The sequence below is a fragment of the Clytia hemisphaerica genome, unplaced genomic scaffold (genome assembly GCF_902728285.1).
Source record: "Clytia hemisphaerica strain Z4C2 unplaced genomic scaffold, Clytia hemisphaerica genome assembly, whole genome shotgun sequence".
NCBI classification, from domain to species: domain Eukaryota; kingdom Metazoa; phylum Cnidaria; class Hydrozoa; order Leptothecata; family Clytiidae; genus Clytia; species Clytia hemisphaerica.
The window spans coordinates 1,248,074-1,268,089 of record NW_027103417.1 but is presented as its reverse complement, the minus strand read 5'-3'; the positions used below and the strand labels follow the sequence as shown (position 1 = coordinate 1,268,089).

At 35.9% G+C, this 20,016-nt stretch overlaps 1 protein-coding gene across 1 annotated transcript in view; it reads left to right on the top strand.

Moving 5' to 3' along the window:
* The window catches only part of LOC136797725 (general transcription factor 3C polypeptide 1-like), a 63,218-nt gene that overhangs the window by 17,911 nt on the left and 25,291 nt on the right, over positions 1-20,016 (top strand). Inside the window, exons 7-22 of the mRNA XM_067054311.1 lie at positions 3,269-3,338; positions 4,729-4,881; positions 5,197-5,407; positions 6,119-6,249; positions 7,377-7,549; positions 8,155-8,304; positions 8,937-9,064; positions 10,220-10,353; positions 10,673-10,773; positions 11,778-11,883; positions 12,370-12,536; positions 13,008-13,111; positions 13,516-13,615; positions 14,082-14,268; positions 14,926-15,031; positions 17,777-17,971. Coding sequence (XP_066910412.1) covers positions 3,269-3,338; positions 4,729-4,881; positions 5,197-5,407; positions 6,119-6,249; positions 7,377-7,549; positions 8,155-8,304; positions 8,937-9,064; positions 10,220-10,353; positions 10,673-10,773; positions 11,778-11,883; positions 12,370-12,536; positions 13,008-13,111; positions 13,516-13,615; positions 14,082-14,268; positions 14,926-15,031; positions 17,777-17,971 — 2,216 coding nt within the window. The remainder of the gene's footprint in view (positions 1-3,268; positions 3,339-4,728; positions 4,882-5,196; positions 5,408-6,118; positions 6,250-7,376; positions 7,550-8,154; positions 8,305-8,936; positions 9,065-10,219; positions 10,354-10,672; positions 10,774-11,777; positions 11,884-12,369; positions 12,537-13,007; positions 13,112-13,515; positions 13,616-14,081; positions 14,269-14,925; positions 15,032-17,776; positions 17,972-20,016) is intronic.

The window sequence follows — 20,016 nt, the reverse complement described above, 5'->3', positions numbered from 1 at the left end:
TATGATACAAAAATAAGCGCGCCTCTTATGCTGACGAAGTAGAATTCAAAAGAGAATTTCTCGTAATTTGCGGTCGGGAGAATATTAAGTTTTTGGACCTACCTTGGAGGTCCTATAAATTAACCGATGCCCGTCCGTTCGTTCGTCCGTTCGTCCGTCTGTTACCAGCTTTTCTCAGGATTGGCTCATTAGTTTTTTCTAATTTTTGGCACAATGATGCAAAATGGCAATGCCCAAAATGTGACGGAGCCCGATTTTCTGGATTTTCATTGGACTTTTTCCTTGTATTTGGTTGTTTTTTCATTCAAAAACATTATTAATAGCAATGCCCACCATCAAGTATGTCTTTATTTTCAATAAAATTGATTTTTGAAGCCGGGACTTTCTAAAAATCGCCGGAACAGCCGAATATCGCCGGAAAAAAACGGTTTTTCTTGAATTTCTCGAGCTGTACTTCATATTTGTTCATGAAATTTTGCACATTGATGCAAAATGGCAATACCTAAACTCTGACGGAGCCTGATTTTTGAAGAAAAAAAATTTCGGCCAAAAATGCCGATAATATGCCGATAATATGCCGTCAAAACCGGTTTGTTGCCATTTTGTCGAGATTTCATTAATCGTTTTTCCCGATTTTTGCACAATGTGTATCAGCAATGCCCTAAGTGTGGCCGATTTGGATTTTTGAGAATCATGTTTTTCCGGCCGAAAATGCCGGAAATATGCCGGAAATCGCCGTTTTTGCAGATTTGAATTGGGCTTTTTCAATATATTTCTTTGTTTTTTCACTTAAAAAAATTATTGATAACAATGCCACCATCAAGCATGATTCAATTGTCACTAAAACTATTGCAATTTTGCAACCAGAACTTTCTATTTCTTTTTTCCCTAAACCCCTCCCCCCCCCCATCAACAATCAATGATGAAATTTAATGCATTTTCGCTAATCGCTATATTTTCTTAATGATTGTTTTTCTCCAAAATATTGCTATCTAAGTTTCATCATCAGGTAGGTCCATTCAGCATGTTGCTTGTTTTCTTTTGATTTAAAGGCGCTGTGTAAATATGGTACTTAGTAGACACACTAAAATGGTGTTCTTTAAGATACTCTCTTTTGGTGGTGGATAGCATGCGAGCAACCGTTATCGGGATATCGAAAGGGGGAAAATACCACATACACCATATATACGCCTAGTTTGCAGCCGATAATAAGAGTAATTAGAAAATAGCTATAATATACTGGCTGTAGAGTTCCAAAGCAGATTTGAACGTCTCAAACTCGCTTCTGTAGAAAAAGCCAGTTCACGAATTTAAAAAAAGTAATTACTGTAAGTTATCGACCGCAGTTGATGGCGACCTGAATGCTCCTCCTCCTCGCTTCACTTTTCATATAGTTTTTCTCGGTGTAGGGTTAATTCAGTAGCGTGGTGGGTCGACTAAAATTCGGGCAAACTGAGGAGGGAATTTTATATAACTTATATTGATTTTAGCGTCTCATATGCAAAGTTAAGTATCTTTGTAAAGATTAGGCAAGCGGATTGAGAGAAGAAATTGGCTGCCACGGTACTGGTTAATTTATGATTTTAAAGAGGAATGTTCAACCTATTTTAGGCAAGGGAAAATGAAGCATTAAGATTAGTGCCGCTTTTGTAATGGTGGATTGAATCTAGCACTTTTTTTGTTTTCACGCATCATATTTTTCGAAAGCTTGTAATGGATTTTATTTTTAATCTGTGTGAAAACCACGCGGGTAGCGCGTTTCAGTGGATTCATTTCCCATCAAGAATTTTAAATCTAACCCTTTAAGGGCTTTCAGCTCATCAAAAAGCTAAATAAACCTAGCCTTGTCTTGTACTTTGACAGCTGACTTAGCTTAGGTTTAATCAAGCATGATTTATCTTTTTTTTAATAAGAGTACACTTTATAAGAATGTCTATGATGAAAATGGCCAAAATTTTAGGATCTAGGATTCTTCTTTCGATTCTGCCGTTATCTGTATGTAGAGGATAGCTCACATTTATTATTCTTCGTTTAAACGATTCGGATTTCAGAAATTCCATGAAATGTTTGAAATGAATTGTTTGCATTTTTATGTCAAACCAGAAATCTCTTTCATGTCATTGAAATTGTTGATTAAACTTTTTGATCGCCGTTAAATGTTTTTCATGATTTTCTCCGATTCTCCAATGTTGCTACTATATTCATCTGTATATGAATATTGAATATAGAATATAGCTTGATATGATGACTGATAGTATGTTTGAATTTCAGATTCATTAAACAGTGATCAATAATAATTCCATGAAATGTTTTTAAATTTAATTTGCTTTTTGTCGAACCAGCAGTCTTTTTGATCTTATTGAAATTATTTTTAATGCAAGTTTAGAAATGACCCTCTGAAATTCTTTATGGTTTATAAAATATTCTTTTTGATAGCTTAGAAAACGGAAAATAGACTGGCATATAGCTGATGTTGATGTTGATTTTCAATTTTTGAAATCATCATCGATACCCCTAAATGAAAGAGATGGACGGAACAAGTCCTTTCCAGGACAACATTCACTAGCCTTTAGTCTAGCAAGCTACCTTATTGGGGAAAACTTCGTTGGGGAAAAGTGACGAAATTTTGGCCAAGAATTACAAAAATAGCTAAATTTGCTAATTTTACCAGTTTTAACTACCCAGGTAATAAACTTTTTTCAACATTTAAGACATAGATACCACCCATTTTAGTATTTAACTACCCTGGGTAGTAAAATTTTTCTTCAATTTTTTTGTCACACCACCACCGTAGTAAACGTCATTAAGTCTGAGATTTTACTACCGACCCCCCCCCCTGGCGAATGACGAATATTTTTCCCCGACGAAAGTTTTCCCCGACGAAGTTTTCCCCGACAAGCTAGACAACTAATTCAGACATAATAGAAATAAAGCAAAAAGTAATAGATTTATACAAACTAAATCCCGTAATTGTATTATCATATAACACCTATACTACTGTATTACACGCATTATAAACGATTCCAGTCTAAAACTAGCCTTTGGGATGAAATTCACTGCGCTTACCTTGCTAACTCGTGCTGGCGACACACAGAGCAGCTGTTGTATAAGAAAACCACTCATGAGGAAAGTGCAACCTCGTATGGTCGAACCTGACAAATATCACCAACCACCATACCACAGAGCTAGGAATAATTCTGATGAAATAGAACATGCTTTCTGTTTTAATATTGTTTCTCGAATGATTTTCTTGTTCTCGATTTTTCAGGATGTTACACGTTTCAAGAAGATCAGACAATGGTTGTTCAATCTGGGCTACATTCAATACATTGTCAACGGTAAGATTACTGTGTACACGTACATGACCAAACTATATAAGAACATAAGGCTTCGATTGCCAAAATATTAAGGGCAAGCTAAGAGCATTAGACTTTGCACAGTCTAATTTCCCAATTTCTTTGACAATCGCACTACAACACTCACAAAATGGTGAAAATATAAAAGTAAATTGTAAGAACATTTTGGATGTTCTTATAATAAAACATGTATTCTATCTTCCTAGCGGAAAGCATGTGATTTAATATCCCAGCTGGCACACAACATTGTTTCAACTTTCAACTAACGTTATATGGACGTTGTGAACGTTAAATAAACGTCGAAACAACGTTATGTGCCAGCTGGGATTCAACCAACAAGATTTCATCATCATTAAAGGGCCAACCAACATCATGGTTGAACTCACTAAAAGGTTTTTAACTGTAAAAACAGACAACTTAAAACCCTTTTAGTAAGTGTTCTGTTTCGCCCACATGATGCCATCCCGTGGGGAAAAATATGTGTTTGTGTGTTGCGGCTGTCACTTTTTTCATTGGTAAACATATATGCGTTTAATCGATCTTACATTTCATTGCTTTTCTTGTTAAGGCCTAGTTTTCACCAATTCAATGTTTTGCTTTAATAGTAATAGTCGTGTCTTGCGCTTGATAGCAGATAGATAGTCATCAATATGTATCATGGTAACTTTTAGACAGGAGACCCGCCCTGTATTTTTATAATCTGATGTATACAAGACTACAAGACGGGTATGACCTGTGAGGCAGATTTCTGCCCCAAAAAAAAAATTACAGTAGGAAATTCGAATTTAGCGCTGTCCTCACCTACTAAAATAAAAACCAAGTTTCGGAAGTTGCGTTTTCTCTAAGAAAGTGTGATTAGTGAAAGAATAACATGATTTGATTGGCTGTGTTTTCCAGCAGTCCTTGGCTACGCTAAACGTTCCTACTTCGCAAGAAGCAAAGACCCGTTCCTCCGATGGGCCCGTAACATATTAGAGTGGTGTGAGTGTATATTTTGCTGGGACTTTTTTTCGCATTTAAATGGTCACTACCGAAGGGAGTACAAAATACTTATTTGATTTATTCAGCTTGATTTAGTTTTTTATATATAACGGTTTGAGAATCACTTTAGGTTTACCCAAATGGCGCTAGTCTTACGCAGTTTGCGTGAGAAAATTCGAGTATTATAAGCAAACGAGCAAGATTTGACCAACGAATGGATTGTTAAGAATCTAAGAATTGTAAAGATGTAATATTGTTTCATGGAGGTCAACAGATCTGAGTAATACACTTTTATAAAATAATAGAACCTTAGTAGAATAAATTAATGTACTCATATTTTGTCAATATGGTGATAGTGATAATCTTATTTTTGTTTCACTGATTTTCATAGGTGAGATTTGGTCTCACGACAACACCAACCCCATTCAGCTGACACATTTTCGAGCCAGTCGTCCATGCTATGTCAACCTGGTCAAACCTTTCGATGCTCAAGATGTTGATGACGATAAAGACGAGTTTCTAGACTATATCGAAAATTGCGATGGTATGAAGTTTTTAAATTCTTGATATTCATGACGTAATATTTTACACGGAAGCATCCAATGTCCTCAAAAGCGTAGAAAAATAAACTCGCTTCACTTATTCCTAGACCTGTTGGAATCGTTTTCATGTTAAGACTAAGACATTTTTCTAATTTGAGGATGTCTAAATTGCTGGAAAAAGACATCTTATCAAGGATTTTCAATGATAAAAAGTTTCAAAACCACCAATAAAATATTACCATGATAACTCTCATGGAAGAGTTATATTGGAGGGTTATTCTATTTCTAAGTAAACATTTTCCTCTCAATTTTTTTAGACATAGAACCACAGCTCGTGATGGAAGAGACGTTACACAGCCAAGCTTACCAAATCTTACTTGCCGTGCGCGAGAAAGGTATCACCATGAAAAAACTGGCAGAAATTTTATGCATTCCTCATTACATGGCGCGGTCAGTGATCCGTTTTTTTGACACCAACAAAATTGGACGGTTGATCAGTGTTGATCATCTGAAACAAAAAGTACAAAAGTAAGTTTTTTCTTTCGGTTAACGAAGACTCCGATCGAATCAACTACCATAATTCGACTAAGTAAGTCCTCTCAGTTCTCTTCGTGGTTTTTCCAGCTCGATAAAAGTTGCTTGACTTGGTCCCTCGAAAATTGAATTCGCTAGAGCTCAAATGATTTAGTAGGATTCTTTACGCACATTTGTTTCTTGTTTCAAGGAACATGCTTAAGCAATACTCTCTTCCGGGGGTACCGGTTATGAACGCCTCATCGGTCCTTTTACACTGACTTTTGATAAATGGAGGCCCGAAATTAGTGCTAATGCAGTGCCGTAGGAAGCATTTTGATATTAAGGGCTGAAGTTTAGTGACACAAGGACCAACTGCTTTGACCCGAGGGGGGGGTTGAATACTTAGGCCTCTACATTGCTGGAAAATACACCAAAAACCAATGGTATCAAACAACAAAAATTACATATTTTTGAATAGTCGTCTTAAAGAAACCCTCTTTAAAAGAATTATCCGAGGGACTCTGGACCCTCCGGTTGCTACGACAATGTAATAACTACCGACGGGAAAGGACTGATAAGATATCATATACGCGGGTTGGGTTCGAAGGAATCATTGACCTTTGACGTCATTCCATGAGTAAATCGAACCCATTCTTGCATCGTTAGCGCTGACAGGTGTATAGTGGTGAAAAATATATATCTACCGACTGACTGTTTTTTTAGGATTGTGGCCATCCAGTTTCTACACGAATCAGACACAGTGCAAGAAATTCAAAGCAATAAGATCAAGATTGAGGAGCACAAAAAGTCTGATGTCAAATCTGAACTCGCCATCAAACAAGAGGGAAACGAAGGTATAATCTTCAGTTTTGTGTTTTTTATTACATTGTTGCGTTGGATTGGATTATCTTTTATTTGGAAATTTGAGACTCCAACAGCGTTTAGGCTTCTACCCCTACGAACGACTACTGGTGCCTGTTTGCAATACTTGTAGACTACATTTTATTAACCTTAAAGAGGTAAAGATTAGTCCGGCAAAAAAGTCGAATTTGTTAACCTTTCCAGCGCGCAACATTTTTATATCTTCAGCCCGTCTGCGCGCAACGTTTTTTGATGAAAATGCAATTTTCACGATAACCGTTATAACTTTTTGAAAAATTAACTTCAGAAAAAAACCCTTATATTTTTGTCCCCTTTCTAAATATGTTTAACTGAGTACTTCAAACAATTTTGGACAGAAATTATGAAGCCAGACAAAAGGTATATGAAAAAACAATATCGCGAAAAAGTCATTTTTTGGTGCAAAACTTCAAAAAATTATAGAGAACTGAAAAATTGATAAAAACACTTACTTTTTTCTTTAGAAGGTTTCTTTATAGTTAGGTTATACAATTCCATACTTTTGAAAAGCCAAATAAAACTCTAAAACACTTTTATAAACCCTTACTTTTATAGCTAACTTTCTGCCTCCTCCAGTTTCACAAAATCACGCAACACAGCTTGGTCTACCATTTCTATTTTTGAAAAATGTTGCGTCATACCAAAACAAACCCCGATTGTTTCTTATCGGAAATTTCACGCTGATTCCGATTTTTTAATCGGTTTTACCGTACCTCTGACGGTTGGGGCGTAATCCGACCAAATATAAAGGTCACCTTAAAAACGTATCAGATACGTCTTTCGGAACGTATGGCGAACGTATCAGATACGTCTTTCGGGGCGGAAAGGTTAAGCAATTCACGAAATTTCTCTCGACGAAAAATGTTTCTGGTCAACTCTTCAAGAGCGTTGTTTCAAAGATTTAACAAAAGTGCCCAAGTTTTTCCTAACTGAAATTTTCCACGATTACCAGTTTTTACACAAACGCCCGTTGGAGAACAGTTTTAGTTTGGTATTATAACTTATCTCCCCTTATTCTTTTAAGCTGTGAGTGTTGTTCTGCATGTTGAGAAAATATTTATTAACTAACTCTCTGATTTAGATGCAAAACTTTCGACTATCAAGGAAATGAACCTTAGACTGGCAGACAATTTAAGTTTGACACGCGTTCACGAAAAAAGTAAAGTTTCGCTTCGGCCGCTCGCTCGAAAGAACTTTATCTTGGATGCTCTTCAAAAACAACCAGTGTATGAAGGATACAATGAGCTGTACAAGGTAAGGATTGTCAGACTTGTTGCACTATATTGGCTGTACAAGGTAAGGATTGTCAGACTTGTTGCAGTATATTGGCTGTACAAGGTAAGGATTGTCAGACTTGTCGCAGTATATCAGCTGTACAAGGTAAGGATTTTTTAAAAGTCAGAATTCCATACCCCATCCGATGATAACAATCATTTTTGTTCCATTCAACTTTTAAAAATCGTTTATTTTTTATTTTTGGGGGGCTAGGAGTTTTGCCAGACCTAATTTGTGTACTCTCGCTTAAAAAGCCTTGAAGCCTTACCTAACGTCGAACCAATCAACGTGGTTGCGTCTCACCAAAGATGCTACGGATTCTAAGGGTTGCCCCCCCCTCCCTTCTACAATGGAAAAAACCTCAATTTTAGATATTTTTGAGTAAGACTGGAATTTCCAAAAACGATAGCTACAGTTTGATCTCAAGCTTTGCCTGCAGATTGTTTAGCCTCTAGCTACTTTTAGCAATTCGACGCGATGCTTCTATTTAAACCAATCAGAACGCTTTACTTTCTCCCAGTTTTCCGGTAGTTTCCCGGATTTCTCATTCCCCGAATTCATTTATCAACAAACATGTATTTTAGCTGTTGGTAGTATCAGAGGATGCAACGAAAAGTACTACGGGAACATGTTGTCGTAAAACATTCCGCAAAATCATCAGAAGTCTCGCTCAAGAGAAACAACTGAATGAGATTATGATCACGATTGATGAGACGTGCATCCCGCCTTTACAGGTTTGTATATGATCACGATTAATGATTCGTGCATCCCACCTTTACAGGTTTGTATGATCACGATTAATGATTCGTGTATCCCGCCTTTACAGGTTTGTATGATCACGATTAATGATTCGTGCATCCCGCCTTTGCAGGTTTCCGGGAATACTTTTTTTTATTGTTATCTGAAAAAATCGTTTATCCTGCACATCTGCATTTGTTTGAACTTGTGCCGTCCACATCATAAAACTAGTCTAAAAAGTCATAATTAAGGGCTAGTACTTATCCACTCGGAAATCTAAATAGCCAAAATTTGAGCTTGTTTGATCAAAATTTCTGAACCTACGTTCGCTACCATCATAAATCCGGTATTGATATAGTGAGAATACAAAGCAATTATTTTTATGAATTACATAATATTAGGCCTCAAAGGCTGGTTTATGATCCTTTCTTTTGGCTCAGGCCATGCATGATAAAAAGATTACTTCAGAAAATAGTAGTACACAAATGTCGAGCTGTTACACTGTTACACGCCAGAACAGAGTAATTAATGGCCTTTATTTTCTAGTCTTTCGTCTTTCTTCTATCATTAACAAATGAAAATCTGATTTAAGTAAAAGAAGCAATCGTGGTACTTTACATTTTTTTAGTCGCTGTTCATTTGTGCATCACAAATCAGTGAGGAGAGTGACGAGTTGAAGATTATTGTCGATCAAGTGAAAGTCAGACATGAGAAACACATACAACGGAGAGAAATGAGATACGCTGCTACCAAAAAGTAAGTTTAAGAAAATAAATCGTAAAAGGCGGTGCACTGTAAACTCTCACTTATTCGAATCTTTCTATAATTCGAACTTGTTTCCAGTCCCCATCAAATAGAAACCCTCTTAAAATATTTTTTATGATTCGAATCTCCTTGTAATTCGAACAAATGAGACTCTCCGTTTGAGCTCGAATTAGCCAGAATCGACTGTATGTTAATACGTCATTTAGATTTTTGACCATCGGAAAGTGCAAATTTACTATCAGACAAGGAAGGTTATGATCAGGTTAAACTACCCCTGGAAAATATATCACTCACCTCTTTGTGTAACATCGTACCCTGAAAAGCGCAAATCATTAAGTTTAAAGCCCGAAGGGCTAGAGTTTAATCTCTAACCTTTCTCAGGCAAGAAAAAGTGAAGCCTTAAAAAATGCGCCGCATTTTTAACGACAGATTGAATCTAGCAATAGACGATATCGGCTTAACGTGAAAACTCAGATTTGATCCCCGAATATTGCCCACAATGCTTTGCACGGAAAAAAGTTCAAGGTGAAATTTTTTCCGCACAAAGCATTGTGGGCAATATTCGGAGAACAAATCTGAGTTTTCACGTTAAGCCGATATCGTCTATTCCTTTGTTTACGATTGACAATTTGTTTTGAAATTTAGCGGTAAATTTTAGTTTCAATCTGTCATTTGTGTAAAAACCAGGCGAGCCGCTCAAGGCCGCGCAACTTTTGTAGGATTTGTTGGCTTCAAATCCTACCAAGGAGATTGACTTCTAGCCCTTCGGGCTTATACCTCATTGGGGCAAATCCTCTTTCTGTTTCGCGAGACCTTAATTCCCTTTTTGTGTTGTGTGTCGAATTTTGATGAAGCTTCTTTAAATCTATCATTTCGTAATGAGGATCGTAAAAACTTGGAAAAAATGATTGTATTTCAGGTCATTGCATTCTTTGTGTATTTGCTTCGATTAAGATGAAAAAATAGATATTTAAAATAAAAAAAGTTGAATTTTAAGCTACCATCGGACCGAACAATGTAAGTTGCATTATGTAGTTACCCTAAAAATAACAATTGTTCCTAATGACTGGGCTAATAACTCGATTTACTATCGAAAAATTCGACCTCAATATTTTAATACTCAATTTTTATTTTCCATTTTTTTAGGGAGCCCGGAAGTGCATCTAAACGTAAGAGAAGTCCAAGTAGTTCAGCTAATAATTCAGCACCTGAAAAATCGATCAAACTGGAAGGATCTCACGGCGATTCCACGACGGTTGACCAATCGAGTGAAGTGGCAGGTTTGTTGCTCTTTCACTGTGTCATCTCGTTTTAAAGGTTATTACATATTACCGTGCGGTGACAACGACCGTTCCAGCTACAGTGCGCAATGTTGCGTGATCGGCGTTACTAGACTGCCTCTTAATCAAACCAAGTAAATTACAGCCAAAACTTCATGCCTTATGAGTGACATTCCCCTGGGGCTTTGTTGAAGTGCAAACTTTATAGCATTCGAAGAATAGTTTAACCAAATTGACGTTACTACACTTGTGTTTCCTTTTCACGATTTTTTGTAACGTTTTCCTTCGATGCGTTTCACATTGCTTTCTTCCTTCATAGAAACGGAGACGAGTCTGGAGAAGATAGAGAACGTTGATATGGAAAGCGATACAGATGACGAAGAGTTTGCCAAAAGTAAAATGACCGGACGCTATTTGTCGGTACGTACTCGGTACGATGTCGGTACGATGTCGGTACGATGACAGTTTTTTTTAAACACCCCCTTCTCGGTGGGACCCCTTCTCTCTGGAAAAAGTGGAAAAAACATTGTTTGAAAATATTCTTGACAATAGCAAATTATCAAATCTTCACTGACTTTAAACAATGGAATTCAAATCCCCAGCTATAAAAAACATGGGAATATAAATCCCTATCGAGTTTTCAGTTCGTTTTTTTACCCTACTGTCTGTTTTCTACTGTGTCCTACTGTGTCCATGAGTATTTGATAGTGTTTCATAGTACAATTGAAGCTCTCTAATTTGACGTTGTACCATTAGATACGCTCCCTTATTCGACGATAACCTAAACCCCCTGAAAATGGAGTAAGGGAGCGTCAACTTTAAAATTTTGCGTATTAATTATTCGAATTTATCTTAATTTCTCTATGTTTCTCTATTTCTCTAATACTGCGGAATGATTGTTCTGACTCCTATACCCTTTGAAGAGACTTTTATTTTGTCCTGGAAGGGCTAGAGTGTACAGATTAAAAGCGTTAATTTCGACATTAATTTTCTCGAGATAGGTTGGGAATTCGACTACATCCGCTTAAAAAGTCCTCTATATCGTTTTTTGAGATCTTTCGATTGGTAAAAGTGGTTTAGCGTTGTTTTGACTTTGAAATTTCGTCAAAAGTTTTGCTTATGACGTCAGCCCTGAACAAATTTTCCACGCCTTAGCAGAAAACTCTACTTCCTTCTTTTAAATGGACCAGGTTTGTTTGGGACAAGCGTTTTACAAGCTCTTATTTGATTTGGTTGGTCGTTAACCTGTAATAAAACAATTTTGTTACTAAGAATCTCTGTTACTTTTAATGACCAATTAGTGAAGTATCTTATAAAAACTCCAGAACATCTCGTTTGTTTGCAGCACATAAAAGATATCACGGGTCGTAAGGATTTCCCCCAACAACTATCCTATAGGTATAAATACTCATATTTATCTTCAGAGCTTCAGCAAATATTTCACATACGGGCGATTTCAACGTTTGCACGTGCTACATATGTTTCTATGGCAACTGGTCTATGGCACTCCTGAAGATCTCACGTGCTTTGGTAAGTGCGTTTATTAGAATGCACACTTTCTTTTTTGAAACAATGCTATAAGAGCAAACGAGGCTCGAAAACACCATAAAATAAACACATTTTTAATAACCATTCGGAGCCTGAGCGAGATGGCTTGGTTTAGGGTGAGATGGGTCGTTTTAAAGTATTTTTTCGAGCTATACTATCATCGTTATTTTTTGGACCCGCCCCTCCCCGCCCCATTGCATTCTCCTCAAAGTGGTGTTTGGCATTGGTCCCTTTGGTTTTTAAAGGGTTTTCTACAGATAGAAAGAAAGCAAGGCCTCCTCAAAACGAGGGGCGTGGTATAATAATTTCTAAGATACCATAGTCGAGCGATATACTATTTTGGCTGGCGTCTGTAAATTTTGGTTCTTAGGCATTGCATTAATAAACCTGTTTTGCGTGACTGTGTAACTGATTTAAGCAAGTTTACTTCAGTACTAGAATTTCTTTCTTCTTTGCGCTTTCTCATAGAGTACTGTCCTGAGTATATGGATTTAATCAAAAGCCAACGTATGTGGCTAGAACATGCGCACGGGTTACCAACCTATTCCCAGGGTAAAGGTTGGTTCAATGTGGGTGATATCATCTCCCTAATGCCATTGGAATTGACTTGCCGTATTTTGGGTATCAAATGTTGGGTAAGTCTTAGCCTGGATATTGTGTTGTTTTGATAATGATTTGTGCTAGCCCAAAGGGCTAGAGATGAAACTATTGAATGACTTACTTTTAAAATGGCTTGCAACGAATGGAGTTCTCAGTTTTTGGAAACAAGTATTGTTTGTTTACCATTCTAATGATTCTGTAAATGACAATTTACGTGGAAAAAAAACTGACCTAGGAATTTTTTATTTGATTGAAATTTTGAAGTCACTGTAGTGTTAAAATATCTAAACAGTAAAAAAAACCTTTAAAAATTGATCGACTTTGGTACTTTTAGCAAAGATAGTGCATTATTTTTTGCTTCACCTTCCGTGACTTGGTAAAAATAGTGAAGCTCTGCCCAGTGTTTCATATATCTGTGCTTTAAACTTTGAAGGTGTAGTTTTCTGGAGTAGTTTAATATCTATATTGGACCTTTCATGGAAGTTTACTTCCCTTGTTAACCTCAGAGTAACACAGCCATCAAGTTTTTGGAAGACCCCAAGAGACGTTTCACAAGAATGTGCGACTTGCCGACGCGATTGAAATTCAAACTGTTGGCCAGTACGGCAAAGTAAGATTGTGGATAATGTTTGTCAGTAATTCAGGGGGTTACGTGGTTACAGTTTTTCCCAAATTACGATTTTAAGACAGTTAATATGCAAAAATTTACGTTTTTCTACAATTACGGGAGCCTGTAGTAGCTTACTTTTGACAAAATTTGACACTAGACCACCACTCGCAATAAAGTTGTTAGTCTCTCAAAGTAAATGCATGATTTGTTTTTTTTTCACTCTAAAGTTTTTTCGGACTGTACTGAAAATATTGCCCTCGGTCAACGCAACAACCTCGCAAGCTCGGTCGTTACTTGACCTCGGGCAATATTTCTCAATACAACCATCACTTACCGGTCATTATTGTATTAGTAGAGAATGCTACAAATAAAGACGACTAATTTTCTTCTCTTTTTTATTCCAGCAAGCAACACTTGGACAACTGTGTCGATCTGTTAGTTCTGCTTGCACAAATGGGTTTGATCGCCGTACCACACAACTTCTATCCTAAAGTTAGATCGGAGGTGAGTTAGGGACGAGATGATTTATTTATTTATGCGATAATAGGAATTTTTGATTTCGTAACTTCTTAAGTTATATCACTTGGTGATTGAAGGTTCTAGCCACGACTAGGCTATATCAAAGACTTCGTACTTTACTTAGTACAAAAAATGGTACTTGATGTCTCTCTCCTTGATGTTCGGCAATTAAGAACACGGTTAGGAGTAATCCAGGGAGAAAGAGTAGATAGTATGGAAAGAGCTTCTGACTTTGGTTGCAGACTACTCACTAAGTATATTACAGGAACTGTCTGCAACCTATCCATAACGTTGGGTTTTAGGAGTGATTAGCATTTTGGTTTGGTGTAGTTAGGGCTTGTGGTAACCAGGGTTGCAACATTAAAATTAACCAAATGGTATATATAGGTCACAACGGACTTATTTTTTTAGGATTTTGTTATTGTAATTCACTTTATAAACCTGTTTTCAGATCATGTTATATTTACGTCGCGAAGCAGTTATCACGGATACTCGTTACTCGGAGAAAGGTTACTGTCACATCAGGTTACCTCACAACTCGGAAGAGTTCCCGAAAACGGAGTACAAATTCAAAGTGGTCAAAGACTTGAAAAGCTTTTGGGAAGATCTTCAATTCATATGTTTGAATACACCTCTAGGTATGTATAATCTCAAAAACAGATCATTCGTTCTGCTCGCATCACGCTCTGATATGGGATACAGCGAATGCTTGACAATTTGACTTGGTTGTCCATCCAAAACAATCAGAACCGCATTGCTTATTGATTGAAAATTAAGTTAGTGAAAATTAATTGAGTGGAGGGGAGAGATTTAGGTAAAGCTATTAATAGGGAAATATATATAAATTTTTAATGTATCAACAAATCCCCGGTGATATTGTTTGCTGAATTTATTTTTCCTTGGAAGATTTTTGTCAGTTCTCTTAAAATTTTGGTAACTTGTCCCTGACTTTTTCCACGAGAATAGATTAGCATATTTTATTAAAATATTTCCATGAGCTGAGGGCATGGTTTTGGCATGACGTTTGGGATCAACGAGCTTACTGGACATTTAATATATATATACCAAAAGTTCCCAAATTTTCTTTTCGTATGGAATGGTCAAATGGCGAACCGAATGGGTCATTTTACAGTATGCAACTTTTATTGTTGTATATGTTTTTGCCGGACCGATTTTTTATCATTTTTGAAAAAAGGACTTAAAACAGTCGACCAACGTGTAAAAGTTGACTTTGTGTCTTTTAGTTTGGAAATTTAGAAAAAAATTTATCATTGACTTCTTTTTACCATGCATAGGTTTGAGTCGAATTACGCGTTCTCGAGAGGGTATTCCTGAAGAGAAAGAACTGAATAAAGAACAACTATCCATGGGAAAAGCTGGTATCAATCAAACCAGTTCGAGGTAACCTTTACAGTCAACTATTATCCGGCAGCTCGTACTTTTATTCTTTTATTATTCGAATCTATTTCCCTTCATCAAGGTCTTCTAACTCTAGCAAGATATTTTTGCTCTTTTGTAAATAAGGGTTTCTTTTATGTGCATCACTTGTCACCCTTAGCTTGGAATTATTACTTTTGACCAACGAAATGAAGCCAAAAAGTGAAATGGAATTTAAATCGGATAAGGGAGCGTATTGAATGGTAGAACGTCAAATTAGAGAGTGTCAATTGTACCAACGAAGCTCCATGTGTCTGTTGTCATTCTATACTTCTGTTATCTGAAATCGTCTCCAATCATCTTTCAGTAAAGAGCTTGGTCGTAATTTAGTCCCGCTGCTGAGATCGAAAAAAGTGGCTAGAAAACAATTTTCGTGACACACATCTTAGAACTAACTTTTTTTGGTGGAAACTCACGAATTAGTATATGTAGATTCCAAAATCAAAAAGTTTCCACGATATTTTTGTGCAAGTAACGAGTAATTGGCGATTTGTTGCGTTTCCAGGCAAAATTGCAAGGCCTGGAAACTCATGATTTTCGGGGGGTCTAAATGCTTGAAACTGATGAAAAATTCCCATTTTTAAGAAATACCAAGGACATTCTATACTTCTGTTATCTGAAATCGTTTCCATTTATCTTTCAGTAAAGAGCTTGGTCATGATTACCAATTTAGTTTATCATTTGCACCTAATGTTTTCTTGCTAATTTATTTACTTTTGCCCTCTGATCGTTTGCCCCATAAGATGCTGACATGCTTGGGTTAGTGAAAGGCGCCCACGCGGGGCCCATGTTCATGTATGGGCGTGGAGTTTACAAAAGTTTGAATAAAGTTGGCATATTGAAATGTGAGTGGTATGGGAAAGCTTTGAATCGTGTGGAATGGAAAAATGTTATTGATAATTACCAATTTAGTTTATCATTTGCACTAATGTTTTCTTGCTAATTTATTTATTTTTTCTTTTATCTGTCTTTAGCGCTGTGAACCCTACGTTAAGTTAGGGCCTATTCCCTGTGCCAAGGGAAGGTTCACCTCCTCCTCCTCCATCTGAAATTTAGTTTATTCACCTTTCAGTAAAGGGCTTGGTTGTAATTACCAATTTTGGGTTCATGTTTTTTGTTAGAATGAATCTAAATCATAGAAACTTATGAATACCCCATTTTTAAGAAATACCATGGACATTACACTTCTATTATCTGAAATTTAGTTTATTCACCTTTCAGTAAAGGGCTTGGTTGTAATTACCAATTTTGGGTTCATGTTTTTTGTTGGAATGAATCTAGATTATAGAAACTTATGAATACCCCATTTTTAAGAAATACCATGGACATTACACTTCTATTATCTGAAATTTAGTTTATTCACCTTTCAGTAAAGGGCTTGGTTGTAATTACCAATTTTGGGTTCATGTTTTTTGTTGGAATGAATCTAGATTATAGAAACTTATGAATACCCCATTTTTAAGAAATACCATGGACATTACACTTCTATTATCTGAAATTTAGTTTATTCACCTTTCAGTAAAGGGCTTGGTTGTAATTACCAATTTTGGGTTCATGTTTTTTGTTGGAATGAATCTAGATTATAGAAACTTATGAATACCCCATTTTTAAGAAATACCAAGGACATTACACTTCTATTATCTGAAATTTTGTTTATTCACCTTTCAGTAAAGGGCTTGGTTGTAATACCAATTTTGGGTTCATGTTTTTTGTTGGAATGAATCTAGATTATAGAAACTTATGAATACCCCATTTTTAAGAAATACCAAGGACATTACACTTCTATTATCTGAAATTTTGTTTATTCACCTTTCAGTAAAGGGCTTGGTTGTAATTACCAATTTTGGGTTCATGTTTTTTGTTGGAATGAATCTAGATTATAGAAACTTATGAATACCCCATTTTTAAGAAATACCAAGGACATTACACTTCTATTATCTGAAATTTTGTTTATTCACCTTTCAGTAAAGGGCTTGGTTGTAATTATCAATTTTGGGTTCATGTTTTTTGTTAGAATGAATCTAAATCATAGAAACTTATGAATACCCCATTTTTTAGAAATACCAAGGACATTACACTTATGTTATCTGAAATTTTGTTTATTCACCTTTCAGTAAAGGGCTTGGTTGTAATTACCAATTTTGGGTTCATGTTTTTTGTTGGAATGAATCTAGATTATAGAAACTTATGAATACCCCATTTTTAAGAAATACCATGGACATTACACTTCTATTATCTGAAATTTTGTTTATTCACCTTTCAGTAAAGGGCTTGGTTGTAATTACCAATTTTGGGTTCATGTTTTTTGTTGGAATGAATCTAGATTATAGAAACTTATGAATACCCCATTTTAAGAAATACCAAGGACATTACACTTCTATTATCTGAAATTTAGTTTATTCACCTTTCAGTAAAGGGCTTGGTTGTAATTACCAATTTTGGGTTCATGTTTTTTGTTGGAATGAATCTAGATTATAGAAACTTATGAATACCCCATTTTTAAGAAATACCAAGGACATTACACTTCTATTATCTGAAATTTTGTTTATTCACCTTTCAGTAAAGGGCTTGGTTGTAATTATCAATTTTGGGTTCATGTTTTTTGTTAGAATGAATCTAAATCATAGAAACTTATGAATACCCCATTTTTTAGAAATACCAAGGACATTACACTTATGTTATCTGAAATTTTGTTTATTCACCTTTCAGTAAAGGACTTGGCCGTAATTACCGTTCTTTTACCATCCTCCGTGACTTCCAATCATATTACGAGAACAAAGATTTCAACAACATGGAACCGAACGTATTTGGGAATGGTCTCGGTGCCGGTGGATTGGACTCCATATTCTTTGCTCACTTGGTCAAAAACTGGAGGACTGGAGATACAAAACAACCAAAGCAAAAGTATGTATTATTATATTGATTTAAAAGAGATAATCACATGGCTTATTTCTTTTAGACCCGCCCATGTTTGGAGTAGGCCCATCCCCTTGTTACACATCCCATAGGAAAAACAGCTTAAAAATATAACCACTTTTAGATGTTCAGGCAATTTTTCATAGGGTCCTCCAGGGTTCAGGTACCAGGTAATACTTTCTTTATAATTGTGGTAAAGGAGGGTTCAACTATAGTTGGGGCCGACGGAGAAAATCTTTGATGTTCAGTGCTTTTATAGATTGGCCGATAATTGATAATTTTACAACAACCCATTCTATCACCCAGACCTGCCGATCTCATATAATTCCAGTGGCATTTAACGGGTTAAAGGGTGGAATATCCCCTTGAATCTCAGGAGGCTCCAAAAGTATGTTTTCTCATTTAATTCACTGATGTTTGTATCCTATTCGCGGGTTCAAGCGTTTTTGAACCCGCGAAATACAATTCTTTCCAGTTTTATCGAAAACATTTGAAAAATCCCCAGGAAAATGAAAGAAATTTGTCCAAAAAAGGACAAAACCGCGAAAATTAAAACCCGTGAAATGCAATATTTCAGATTTTTTTTCGACCGCGAAAATTAGTTCCAATTAAATATCACACTTTTACTCGTACAATATAGGAAGTATTTTTCACGTTCAGAGTTTTCTATATTTTCCTTGCCTTTAATATTACGAAAAATCTGAACTTGTGTGAGGTCTGTTAGAACAAAAATACTTCAGATGGTGATAAAAGCATGAAATTTGGCACATATGATCCTTACAGGGTCGAAAACCTAATTGCAAACAGTAACATCAAATTTTGCCACGTGGTCACCTGCCAGATGACGTCATCAGGTGGCTGGGAATTTTTTTTTTTTTGATAATCTTCAAAATCTGATGGTTCCAACGGAAAGAGCATGAAATGCTGATGAAAATCGAGGTATAAAACATCCCTTGAAAATCTTCCTATCAAAAGTTATGTTAACCAAATTTGGTGTTTTATACATGAATCCATGTCAAAATTCGAATTTCTTTCTGATGCTTGGGTCTAAACGAAATAAAAAAGCTTAAAACATCCAAAAAAATTAGTCAGTTGTACACTTAGTCTGAATCGCAGACCTCTACAAAACCCCTGGTAGTATAGGTCTGCTTAATGATTTACCAACCGCTTTCCGGTTCGGTTTTTTTTAGTCCGATGTATTTTACAGAATCTTGGCGAGTTCATTTGATTGACATTTGATTTGCGCGCAAAAAAGATCGTTTCGAACGTTTTCAATAGAATGTTTACATTCGAAATTCGAATCCCAGACCAGAAATACAAAACAGAAAGAAAGATAAAAAACAATCTGATGCGTGCATTTTGTACAGTCTGTAGATTTGTTTTTGACTTTTGCTTTTACAAGATATCTGGTCTGTAAATTTAAGCGAAAGAAAACAACCAAAAACACTCCAATCTCTTCAAAAGAATTGAAGCTAAGTACATGAAAAAGATAAGCACAAAGGCCACACACTATCGAAAAGTGAAATGCCATAGCTGAAGAAAAGTTCTTTGTTTATTTTAACATTTAACAAGGAAACAACAACCGACAACAACACTCCTTTTTTATTGTAGAATCATAAAGAAGTCAAAAGAAGTAATGTCAGAAATATTCAATAATAATAATAACCCCCAAAATGTAATGTATAAACATAACTAAAATACCTTGAAATAATCTGCAACATATCTGTAGAACTGACAAAACAATTATCTGGAGCCAAAGAAATCAACGAATCCAGTGTGGTAAAAAATTATACACTCATACAAGTTCAAATTCAAGCATCAAAATGTAGTTTTATGAAGCAATATTATTGGTGCACACAGAAGATACATCAGGGAACTTAAATTCAATAAATCTAATTTCTCATCTTTTACAAAATCTCCACATTAAACAAGAAAGAAGAAAGAAAAAAAGCAAACTTCCTTCCGCCTACTTTTTTTTGGAAATCCAAATATATTTTCCAATCTATGATTTGGTGCCTCACAGAAAATTTAAA